At 49.9% G+C, this 12,593-nt stretch overlaps 3 protein-coding genes across 3 annotated transcripts; 2 read left to right on the forward strand and 1 right to left on the reverse strand.

The window, feature by feature from the left end:
* Window positions 1-257: 257 nt before the first annotated feature.
* On the forward strand, window positions 258-6,325 carry CNBK0270 (hypothetical protein; the record flags this gene model as incomplete). Its single annotated transcript, XM_767560.1, has 9 exons — window positions 258-2,088; window positions 2,194-3,441; window positions 3,488-3,696; window positions 3,745-3,872; window positions 3,917-3,979; window positions 4,029-5,789; window positions 5,839-6,032; window positions 6,081-6,185; window positions 6,249-6,325. 9 exons carry the CDS (start codon window positions 258-260, stop codon window positions 6,323-6,325), a joined length of 5,616 nt encoding a protein of 1,871 aa, XP_772653.1.
* Window positions 6,326-6,731: 406 nt separating this feature from the next.
* On the reverse strand, window positions 6,732-10,186 carry CNBK0280 (hypothetical protein; the record flags this gene model as incomplete). Its single annotated transcript, XM_767561.1, has 11 exons — window positions 6,732-7,564; window positions 7,622-7,799; window positions 7,862-8,242; window positions 8,295-8,339; window positions 8,391-8,504; window positions 8,567-8,821; window positions 8,888-8,967; window positions 9,022-9,193; window positions 9,268-9,341; window positions 9,430-9,952; window positions 10,019-10,186. 11 exons carry the CDS (start codon window positions 10,184-10,186, stop codon window positions 6,732-6,734), a joined length of 2,823 nt encoding a protein of 940 aa, XP_772654.1.
* Window positions 10,187-11,460: 1,274 nt separating this feature from the next.
* On the forward strand, window positions 11,461-12,485 carry CNBK0290 (hypothetical protein; the record flags this gene model as incomplete). The annotated part of the gene is made up of 4 exons (XM_767562.1): window positions 11,461-11,509; window positions 11,572-11,795; window positions 11,903-12,044; window positions 12,142-12,485. The coding sequence occupies 4 exons, from the start codon at window positions 11,461-11,463 to the stop codon at window positions 12,483-12,485; spliced, it is 759 nt and encodes a 252-aa protein (XP_772655.1).
* Window positions 12,486-12,593: the final 108 nt, after the last annotated feature.

The raw sequence follows: 12,593 nt of genomic DNA on the forward strand, positions 1-12,593 counted from the left end.
CAAGACTCTCTTCCAGAGTAAAGTAAATCCCTTTTAGTCAACGCACTCCACTTCTTATACCCAAGGCTTAACTCATCGCTAGGCACAACGCATCCAAGTGGACCAGTCACAAAAAACGCTAGCATAGGAGCCCGCGATCGACGTCGTGCAGCGACGCCGTGTGGTCCCCTTCAAACACATCCGCGTGCGTCTCCTTACATCCAGTAGCATGTAACAATGGTCGCTGACCTGTTTCTGTTGCGTACTGCAGATCAACAATGCCTGACGGTTCCACATCTCCCCGCGAACCGGCCAACTCAACCTACTCTACCCACGAACCACAATCCAAGCGTCATTCATCTCCTCAATCAGTAGCGATGCCCGCAGCCCCCCGCTTCCATCGCCAACATACCTCTAGTCAAGACCATGGGTCTAGCAGCACCCCCATTTCACCGGCGGCGTCGTCGACTGGGCCACTCAGTCCCAGCATTCCACCTGGAAGCTTCGTTTTTCCTATCCGATCCGTGTTTCAGGGCATGGTCCATTCTGACTCATCAAACGGCATAACAGAAGGTCATCAGCAACGGAAAAAGGATGGCTTGCAGCGCTCATCCGGCAGCTCAAGCCCATTACGGTCGCCGGCATTGTCCGATGCTCACCGCTTTTCCACAGATGCGGCCGGGGCTTTGCATGATGAGCCAGATGCCGGTATTCAAACGATTGCTCAATTGTTACAGCAGGATAGGAGTGCTCCGCTTAAAGAAAAAGGCAAACATCAGCCAGGCGTGGCGACTTTCGTGGGTAAGGCTGAAAGAGACCGTAACGGGTCAGGTGGAGGAGAGACTTTAAAGCCTTCTTCGCCTGATGCGTCCGGTCACCTAGGAAATTCTCCAATCACGCATTCCAGCAGTGATTCCGAACACCAGAAACAACAAGATGTCGCGAAGTCTTCTCGTTCTGAGGAAGGAACAAATGATAGTCCCGAGTCGTCGCATGGTAGCGGTGGAACTCTAAAACAAGCGACACGAACAGATCTGCCCGCAGCGCTGCAGCGGTCTTCAACCGTCAAGGGCAAGGTTTCGGCGTCTGGCCTCACGAAACCCTCTCCTTCAAACTATCGTCACTTCCCCTCAGAACACCATTCTGGTCAGCGTGAACGGCGATTCTCAACCGTTAACAAAGTCAACCCACCTTCACGTAATTCATCCTCCCATCCAGTTGATGCATCTCATCCACCAAATCCTGAACTGCAACATCCTGTACCTCGACGTAACACTCGGCAGCAGCATACCCAAGACGCAGAAGGGAATAATCGTACCAGCAGTCATGGTTCTAGGACTTCACTCGAGGTTGACGAGTCTGGTATGCGATCACTTATCAGTGATATGAGTGGCATCGTTCTTCTTGGTGAAGCGGGATCATGGGGTTCCATGGGTGGTTCTGGAGTTTCTGGATCCAAGGGTACTGATGGCGGTACCGGGACGACAGGAACGCTCGATAGCGCGTCGATAGATAGTGGGCATGCGACTGGTGGTCGTGGACAAGGTGATGAAAGGCAAGTAACAAAAGCGAGTCTAGCCGCGAAGCATGGTGCAAGGCAGACAAGTCGACAGGATTCTGTGCGGAGCTTCATTCAATCACAGGCGGGTACGACAAACCTGCAGGACCCCAATGCTCCCACTCTATCGCCTATGCCAAGTGGTTCCCCTCCCGCGGAAGGTAGCCAGGATGCAACTGTCTCTATGGAGGATAGTGCAAATAACGAGAAGCAACGAGAGCAGCAACAGGAAGAGGGAGAAGCAGAGCAACAGGGAGAAGAGGAGAATGGACAGGTGGAACAGCCCGTCGCCGCTTCTGCGGAGGATGCGGAAAATCCTGATGAACCTGCTGTCACCATGCGTTTTGAGCATGTCGTAACTGAAGAGGGACATCACATTGTCGCTGGGCGAGAGGGCAGGTTGAGGAGATGTCAGGATGAACCGATTACGACGCCAGGTGCTGTGCAAGGGTTTGGTGTGTTAATGGTTTTAGAAGAGGATTATGAGACGGGTAACCTCGAGATCCGTCAGGTTTCTGAGGTAAACATCTTTGTTATAGTCATGTCGAAATGTACGCTCAGCGCTAACGGTGAACTGCAGAATTCAACCGAGATACTAGGTTTATCACCCAAGTATCTGTTCAGACTTGATTGCTTTACCCGATTATTATCATCAGATCAGGAGACTATTCTTCGCGACACTCTTGAATACCTGCCCGAAAGCTATGGTGGATCAAACAGCGTTGAAGATAGCGGTCCCTCAGTATTCCTGCTATCTGGATTTGGTGAACCAGGGAGCGATGCTGAAGAAGGTGTGACCGAAGGCGGACCCGAGACTGAAGTGAGATCTACTGCGTCAAACGCTGGCGGGAAGAGAAAGGAATGGACTTGCTGGGTTGCGGCGCATAGGCCAGAGCACCGAGGCTGGAACAAGGTCGACGAAATAGGAGAACCAATCCCACCTCCAGATTGGATCATCCTTGAATTTGAACTCGAGCGAGACGTCTACAACCCCCTCGTTCACCCTTCTGAGAACGCCGAAACTTCTACAGCCGCTGCGAACTCTAATGCCCGATCACTCAGTCCTGATTCTACGGCAGCTTCCGTCTCTGCATCCGGCTCCAATTCCAACAGTAACACTCTTAGCGCAAGTACTCGATCCGGTGAGCGTACACTCGACAGTCTTACAAGCACTCTTGCAGGAGGCAGAGCTGGCGTCTCCGCTGGATTAGGCCCTGGCACAGCGAGCTCTGATGCATCTCCTGGAGATTTGGGTTCATCGGCCAGTGACTTTACTAGCGTTCCAAAACAAGAAGCGCGTATGGGTCTCGATGGGCTCGAAATGCACATCCCGCTGGAAAAGATTTTGGAAAGTACTACCAACCATGCCAGCCCTCTTCGTGCATTGGAGAGAATGAGAGGTACAACTGTTAATGCGTCAAATGAAGCGCGATCGCGGGGACGAGGTCGAGGGCGAGCGCGAGGTGGAAGACAAAGACCTATCAGGACGGAGAGTGGTGGAACGGGCACAATGGATATCTTTGCCGTACTCGGCCAGATCAACGATCAACTTGTTGCCGCTCCCGACCTCGACACTTTTCTCAAAGTTGCCGTTGGTCTTATGCAAGATATTTGCCGCTTCCATCGTGTTCTCATCTACCAATTCGACGAGCAGATGAACGGCTTGGTCGTGTCAGAGCTTGTAGAATGGGGAAAGACGACCGACCTGTACATGGGTTTAAGGTTTCCGGCCACAGATATCCCACCTCAGGCGAGAGAGTTGTACAAGATCAACAAGGTTAGGATGCTGTATGATAGGAGTCAAACTACAGCGAGGATGGTTTTGAGGAACAAGGAGGATTTGGATCAGCCGTTGGACATGACACATTGTTACTTGCGAGCTATGAGTCCGATCCACTTGAAGTGTGAGTGACTGGTATTAAGTGGGCATTCAGGTGCTAATGATATCAGACCTCGGAAACATGAGCGTACGATCCTCCATGTCAATCTCCATCATGGCATTTGGTCAGCTCTGGGGTCTGATCGCCTGTCATTCATATGGTCAACATGGCATGCGAGTGTCTTTTCCTGTCAGGCAGATGCTTCGTCTCCTTTCCGACTCTATCTCGAGAAACATTGAAAGGTTGAGTTATGCTCAGAGACTGCACACTAGAAAGCTTGTGAGTTCATTTGTGATCATTGAGGTAATCCTTGCTGATGACTCGTAGATCTCTACTATCCCCGACCGGTCCCATCCTACGGGTTATATCATCTCCAACGCAGGTGACTTATTGCAGATCTTTGGGGCTGATGCAGGTTTGTTGGTCATTGGTGACGGGTGCAAGCTCCTTGGGCAGTGAGTCAAATGCGTTCGAACACATGACTGGGCACTCATTGTAGTAGTAACGAGCAAGGTCAAGCGATGCTGGCTATTGCCGAATACCTGCGTATCAAGCGATTCGAGTAAGTTTCAAATGTCCAGAAGAAAATAGGCAGTACTAATGTCACCCAGCAACCTCAATGCATCTTCTTCTATCCAACGCGACTTTCCTGACCTTGTCCTCCCTCGAGCTTCTGACACCATTGCCGGTCTCCTCTACGTTCCTCTCACCGCCAAAGCTGGACAAGACTTCATTGTTTTCCTGCGCAAAGGCCAAGTCCGAGAGGTTCAGTGGGCTGGTAAACCTTACAAGGATGACAAGGCTAGTGAAGAGGCGAGTCTTGAGCCGCGGAAGTCATTCAAGGCTTGGACGGAAACGGTCACTGGCTGCAGTCGAGCATGGACAGACCATCAGCTAGAGAGTGCCGGGGTACTCGCGTTGATCTACGGAAAGTTCATTCAAGTTTGGCGAGAAAAGCAAACAGCCATGGCCTCCAACCAGCTTACGGCGATCTTGCTCTCCAATACAAGTCATGCTGTACGAACTCCTCTCAGTCAGATCATCAACACGCTCGAGTTGGCTTTGGCTGGGAATATTGATGACGATGTACGTAAGATGTTGGAAAACAGTCACCAAGCCTCAAGAGCATTGTTGTTCCACGTCCATGATTTGCTCGATTTGACTCGTATAGAGACAGGCAACGAGACCGCTTTTAACGACCCCTTTGACATCCGGCAATCCATTTCCGACGCTGTTCGATTATACCAAACAGAAGTTGCCCGACGAGGGCTTGAATTTCGTGTCAACATGGCCGAAGATCTCCCTCGGTATGTCGTTGGTGACTCTCGCAAAATCAAGACCGTCATTTCCAACTTGGTTGCCAACTCTGTCAAGTTTACTGAAAAAGGATTCATCGAGGTGTATTGTGGTATTCAACGACCTTTTGATGGAGAGTCTAGCCAGACGAGTCTCACGGAGTCTAAGGAAGGGAACACAATTACGATCGAGATCGTAATCAGCGACTCTGGTTGTGGTATACCTACAGTTCAGTTAGAGGAGATGTTTTTCACTCTCGAAGGTGCTGAACCTTTGCAGAAGAACACTGGCGTCGGCCTTGGTCTTGCAGTCGTAGCGCGTATTGTGGAGCAACTCGAGGGTCAACTCCGTGCTGAGTCAGAGGTTGGCGTTGGAACCAGGTTCTACTTCAACGTTCCTATGGTCGCACACCCAAGCGGAAGGCCAGGTTCACGCCAATCCTCTCACAATTCTCGTAACACCAATTCGAGTCAGTTGCGAACTCGTACAGGGAGCTCTGGTTCCAAGTCCGACTCAGTTGTGTCTCTTCGTTCCGATGGTTCTGGGGTACCTGAAATTGAATCCTTCGTTCAAGACTTTGGCGGTAGTCATTTACCTGCACCAGTAGGTGATGATGACCCGCGGTTGTTGGAGGCCCAAGAGAGGATGAGTAGATTGGGAACGTTCCCAGTGACAGATTCGAGTTACCCTGTCCGGGCTACTAAGGTTAACACTGACGACCAGCACGTGAAGTCTCCAAAGCCGAAAAAGCCACGATTCACCGCCATTGGGTCCTCTGAACGTTCCACTTCCCGCCACAATACCACTTCTAGCAAGACCTCTTCCGCTAGTCAATCCCCGGCCTTTTCTCGACCATCGTCAAATTCCGTTCAGGGTCCTAAGCGCAACAAAAAGGGACCAAACGGTAAGACAGTGATGAGAATAATGGTAGTTGAAGACGATCCGATCAATTCGCAAATCTTGCAGAAGAGGTTGAAAATGGACAAGCATGTTGTTGTGGCTGTTACGAATGGGCAAGAGGCAGTGGACCAGTTGGAGAAGGACAGAGATATCGATGCGATATTGATGGATATACAGTGAGCTGGCGTCATTGCTCATTATTATGCGTACTGACGTGGCGTCTAGGATGCCCATCATGGATGGTCGAACATCTGCAAAGGAAATTCGTGAACTTGAAGCTAGAACTCCCCAACCAGATGATATTGAGCCATTCAAGGTTGATGGGCGGACCCCCATCTTTGCCGTCTCGGCGAGCTTATACGAGGATGATAGGGCGAATTTGGCAGAGAACTTTGATGGATGGTTATTGAAGCCTCTGGGTAAGTGCACCCATACCGTATGTCAAGCCTGGCTAACAGCCATCATAGACTTCTCCCGCGTTCGTGCAATTTTGGAGGGGTTGGAGAGCTCAGAGAAGCGAGGAGCTGAGGTATATCAGCAAGGCAACTGGGAACGAGGTGGATATCTCAAGGGTGAATCACACTTTCAGAAGATTTCTTCGCAATCACACTGATATTCCCCGGGGTCTCACTTAGCCGCGCCTTTGCCTGCCTCCTCTTCTGCCTCTACCCCTTCAACCACACAATCTTCTCCCTGTACGAGCACCTCATAAACCCAATATTTGGTTATTTTGTATCTCTTTCTCATGGCGAATAAAAAGCATACTTCTTGATACTCCTCATTCGTATAACCCTCAGACGGATCTCAAGGTGCATCGTAGAAGCTTGTAACACTAGGTCAACCACTTTTAGAACGAGTTTTTTAAAGGGTAACAGTAATTATTTTGAACATTTTTATTTCGGAATCCATAGACATTTTTATTTCCACCCTCATGCCTGCGTGCACGAATATTTTTGAATGATTGAAACGCCGTCATGCACGAGTAAATGATGACAACACCCCTGCAACCGGCCCATACCATGCCCCTTTGTCATGCTCTCGTCAAGCCCAAGTCCGCTACAATAACGATCGCAATGGTGCAGATGCAATGTTGTATGGTATTTTTAATGATGCTGCTATTATACAGAAGTATCTACGACCACAAGATTACAAATTTCCCAATCTCCAACTGCCAGCCTACCTTCCCTAATCCGCGAATCGCTTTCCCAATGCTTCTTTGTCGCCCCCGATCCAGCCTGTGGGAATCCACTGCTCCCAGCTGCTTCCTCACCTACACCTTCGATTCTCATAATCGCCGCCCCTATTTCACCTTTTTGACTCGCATTGCGCACCAGTTCTCCTACAAGATGCTCCATATACACTATCCCCATACTATCCAATCCCTCAGCCTCGTTTGGCTCGGCAGAGGGCCGTACCAAGCCTTCCTCCGGAGCAGCGTATACCGTCTGATCACCTTGCGTTACACCTCCTTCGGGTGGGTGAGGGTAACCAACTATTAACAACCCGCTTGCACCTATTGTCTCTGCGTTTTGCGCTTTCTCTGCAAAGGTGCAATTGCCCCTATCGAGGAGGAGGATGAACGGATAATCAGGAGTTGATAGGGTTAATGGTGAACAGCCATCGGAGGGGTTGGGGAGGACGAGAATCGGCAGTGCACCTCCGCTGAGCTGCCATCCTTGCTGGTCTTCCATTCTGGGGGACGTTGCAGAAGCACCAAAATCCTTTCCGAATGTCGCGGTCGCTCCTAAAGCGTGGAGAAAAACTGTACTAGCTTCTACATGTTTATCCTTGACAACCACCGGGGAGAGAAAGACGAAGCGGAGGATGACTTCAGTAGGCTCATACTGCGGCTGAGGTGGACCTGGAGCAAGGGAAGGTAGAGGGAAATGATTCCGCATAGACGAGTCGATGACTGTGACCTGCTGGCCGGTCCTAACCCTATGTGGACCGACTTCATATCTATCAGTGATGAACCAAACAGCCAGATCATGGACAAGGAAGGACTTACTGCTTGACACGTCATACCCTTGCCCGTCCAGCCGCCATCTCACTCCCAGACGGATCCCCGCGATATTGCTGATGACATAATCACCCGTCGTGGTATTTTGATACACCTTATCAGATCCAGGAGATGGATCCTCAGGGAACGTCTCATTGAACGGAGAGGTTAAAACGATATCGAACGCCTGTATTTTTTCCTGTAAGACCATGGGATTACAAGGCGATGGTGTATGGTTGAATGACTTACGAATTTGGGGACTTCCTGGATACTACATACCCCACCATCAAACCACATTCTTTTTTGATCTTCTACCTTCAATCCTTCCTCTCCCCAACCAAAGACGAGCGCTCTCGCATATTCATACTCTGACGTGCCCTCAATCCCGACTGTTATCCCAACTTTCTCCACTCGGTTCCCAACCTTGTCAGTCCCATGAAAGTCGATACCCCCGGTGGCAAAAGGACTTTGATACGCCGGGCATGTGAGCCATTCGCCTTTATGCAATGACTTTCTCGCATTTGTGCTAGGCTGCAGAAGAGGCTGTGGTATGTATAGTGGGTGGCCTTCAGTGGTGAAAACTTTATTCTGATTCGGGAAGGGCGTATCAGAGAATAAAAGGTAGAGATACTGCCAGATAGGTCAGTTTGAAGGCAACGCGATGTGGTGAGGGGAAGCTGACCTTGAGGGTTTCCGAAAGCATAAAGCTCTCCATTCTGTCTTCCAGCTATTGAAAGGGTAAGCGATAAGAACTAGATTACCTCCTAAACGGCCATACCTCGCTCGTCAAGACGTTCTTGATGGTAGCAAATCCGCAGGACGTTTTGGTTCGCCTTGCCAGATCCTTTAAAACCCGTTCGCCAACCCTCAAATAGAACGGATCTTTTGTTGCCTAAGCCAGTGGTCAAAATAATCAGCATCTCATCTTCAAATCTTGAATTTGGGATGACCAACCTGATACAGATAATAAGTCGACTCTATAAACTCTGGTCTCCCAGGCCATCCAGCCCATTCTATCCGCCTCTCCTGCCACCGCCAACTCTCAGGCAGAGCTCCAAACTTTCTCCATAGATTCCAGAAGACGAGATGCGATCTGATGGCCGAAGGGATATCACCAGCGAGGACTTGGATGGCGGGTAGAAAGGCCGAGAGGGAATCGATCGTTGTTGGGCTGGGGATTTGGAGAAGGCGAGTGTGGATAGGTCGATACTATTTTTTTTTCATCTCAATCGTAAATCATACGCTCGATTAGGCGACGAAAAATGAAAACCTTACGATAAAACCGTCAGTCGTTCGGACATGAGTTTGAATAGCAGCATAAGAGTCGTAAAATATGTCGTAAAACGAGTCATCACCTATAAAACTTCCCTATCAGCCCTGTTTTTCCTGATTTGAGTTCTTGAACTGACCGAGCATGATACCAGCCTTGACCCCATATTCAAAGAAGCTATCCATCCCTGCTCCAACTCCGCTCAAACCAGGCATGAGCCAATGGCCGTGCGTGGCTCCTATCGTGTTACCGAGTAGATTATGATCCGAGCGACGATTCCATATCGAGTAGTAAGCGTTTCGGGCTAGTTGCTACAGCAGTCATTCAAAAGTCAGCATTTTGCACCTCGATCATCCCATGAGGATAAAACGTCGACTGAACAAACTTCGTAACGGTCGTCGCCTGTCAATCTAGAAAGAAGGGAAAACTCGAGGATAAGACTGCCCGCTCCTGCCGTACCTTTCAACCCAAAAGAAAAGAAAAAAGAAAAGAAAAAGATGGAATCAGTCCTCCAAAAACTTGTCCACCGGGGCCACGCAAGACTCACACGTCTCCGCACTCTCACCCTTCTCGATCCCATGCTTCAAATTCACACGCGCATACGGTAATCCAGTTTTCGTGTTGAACGCCGGCAACATCCTCCTCCCCAAATCTTCCGCCAATTCCAAGATCCTCGGCTTATACTTTTTCACATCCACCTTATCCACTTTTTCCTGAGCTCCCAGCCCTAGGCCTAACCACCCTTCCTTTCCTTCTCTTACCACCCCAAGCACTCTCGCTTGCTCGTAAGGTGAATCCGGTAAATCATCGAGATACTGATACATCGACAATAAACCTCCCAGGGCACGGATGGTCATTTCGAATACTTGTACTTTCACATCTTGGTCGAACGATACTTGGGTTGTTATACGCTCTAGCGCAGAGGGGAGAGCATGTGGGTGTAAGAGCGGTAAGGAGGAGAGGACGTCGAGGAGGGTGAGGGAAACATTGGCGTGGAGGTCGTTGATGCCAAAATCAGCTGCATTCTTTGATCGACGTAGTGGTGCACATGACAATGGGCGAAGTTCGTCCTGTGTGATAAAAATAAAATAAGCATTCTTATAAACAAAGAGGCATAAAATGACGAGAGAGCTCACCGCAGGATATGCATACTTTATATACCCTTCGTATCCATGTCTGAACAGGGCAGCAGTCTCGTCACGAAGCTGTATCCTTCGAGCATCGGTCATGCCCCATACGCCTAATAAATTCGACAGGCAAAGGCAAGGAGCCAGCCATATCCATATGGTTCTTGATGATAGCATGATGCTGCTCCAACTCCCTTGGGGATGGAAAGACGACGAGACGATGAAAGATTATATGGATTTGTTTACAAAATGGTTCCCCAAGGCCGAGGATCAGTGGTGGCTGTGGACAGTTACCGAATGTTCATTCAGAGCCAGTGGCTAACTGTGGATGTTGTCAACAAATTGTTCTTCGGCCTTGTGCTTACCCGGGTAGCAGCCACCTGAATGATCCTTTTGAGAGAAGAGGTTAGGAGAGTGTGCTCAAAGTGAACAAATCGCCGATTGAAATGACGCGCCGTGAAAGTCATTGATTGAAAATATCGAGCCCTTCCCGATAATAATTGATTAATTATCAATAGTGCTGATTTTGCTATTTGTTGTTGCCTGATGAACAGCACTCTATAGCAGCTTCTGTTCGTGCCATAATTAATGCTTCATGATTAACAACAAGTAAGCTGTTGCTGGATCCCAAGAAATATGTCAAATAAGCACATATATATGTCTTCTTTTCTGGGCTACCATCCATTGGCGGACGGGCAACAACCTTGATTCATCACATACAGCAAGTAGAACGGTCGATCATAACAAATCTCTGGGCAAGTACAGCGATGCTTTCCTGTACGAGTACTCTAAAATGTACCTAGCAACTCTTTGATATACGAAAATCGTCATAGAGAAGCATCACCATCTTGCCCTTTTGAGGGCTGACGGCGCCCCCCGTCTCATCAATCATCCCTCCTCATCAGGTCGTCTCTCAACGCCGCCTTAATGCCCTCCATTACCCTCCACTATCCTCCACCGTCCACTATCCTCCACTCGATACTCATTCCTGCTACTCTCCCTTTTATTCTACTTGAGTGTGTTTTTGAGCCCTCCGCCGTCCACGCACCTCCACCGGCGAGAGACGAGGAAACCAGTTACTTGGCCGGCGGGCGTGCTACATGCTATGTATCTGTGCAACCTCCACATCCATTTCGCGGTTCAGAGCTGGAAAGGCAAGGAACGTGAGATGCATAGTAGCCAACCAATGTCTTGGCTCGCGGCTTCGATGTGGCGATGATGCAACTCGCAGCTGTTGTTGTTCCTCGTTCCGTAGTCGGCGAGCTCCGAGTTTCGACGGACGGTCACTCCGTCGTCATTCAATCAAGTATTTTCTTCAATTCCAGTCTTGCCGGATATTCCATTTGCCACCTTTCGCACAGCCGCAAGCAAAGCTGCCCCCGCACAGTATACATATAGCCCGTCTCTAATACTCCCCCCTTATTCCCCCGCCTTCGCGAGACAGACAAGTCATGGTTCGCGCTTGCCCGATCCTACTCGCCCTCTCTTTAGCAGGCTGCGGTCAGTCCCGTCTCCCGCTCGCCGGCCCTCCCACCTACTGACACCTCTCTTCTGCGCCATAGCTCTCGCCCAGGACTCTTCAGCTTCCGCATCAGACTACACTATCCAGACCTCCCCGCCCGAACCCACCTCCGCCACCAGCTCGGAAACTTCATCCGCCGCATCCTCGTCATCAGACGCAAACTCGAGTACGACAGCTACTACGACTTCAGTTGATCCTGCGTCAACAAGCGCTTTCCCAGGAACTTGTTCCAGCGATTGTCAGGTTATTGCTGACGCCCTTTCCGTACGTTTTAATCCAAAAGCAACAACCCGTCCCGTCTCATCCGCAACTGAAAAAAAGTTCAGAAACTGACATCGTAGGCGCGGCCGTCCATCACCATTCTTCTACAGTCTTGCGGCGTTGGCACAACACTCAATACGACATGTTTGTGTACCGTAGACGTGGAGCAGAGCTACCGGTCATGTTTACAATGCGCACTCGCTATGGATCCTACTATCGGTAATCAATCAACCTACCAAGCAATGCTTGACAGTACGTCTTTCTCCCGTACTTTTCGTTTACCTACACGTTTCCTCCAATGCCCTCGTATTCAAATACCCAAAACATGCGCTTACCACATGCCTTGTAGCCTACATCAACCAATGCGCCTCTGCATCATCCAATCCCATCACTCTCCCTCCCGCCACAATCACCCTGCCCGCCAACGCCACTACTACCGGCTCCACCAATGGAACCAACGGCACCATAACCTCCACTTTTTCAAACTCGACGTCCGCCACCGTCAACACTAGCCCTACAACCTCTATCGTCTCCACCACCTCTTCCTCTGGAGCCTCGTCATCGGCAGCGACCAGCGCGGCTAGTACGGCCGATGCTGCTACAAGCTCTGGAGCAGCCTCAAGCGCTGAGGAAAAGGCGGTGTATAATCTGGGAGTTGGATTGGTGGGTTTAATGGTCGCTGTTTTGGTCTAGAGCGGTTCTCCATGGAGAGCGCCGGCAGGCTGGACTTTTTTTTCTTTCTTTCTCGTGTTTGTTTGTGTGGAAAGGCAAGATTATTTAATATGTGTATCGTTAAGCCCC

This window comes from Cryptococcus neoformans, chromosome 11 (genome assembly GCF_000149385.1).
Source record: "Cryptococcus neoformans var. neoformans B-3501A chromosome 11, whole genome shotgun sequence".
In the NCBI taxonomy this organism is placed as follows: domain Eukaryota; kingdom Fungi; phylum Basidiomycota; class Tremellomycetes; order Tremellales; family Cryptococcaceae; genus Cryptococcus; species Cryptococcus deneoformans.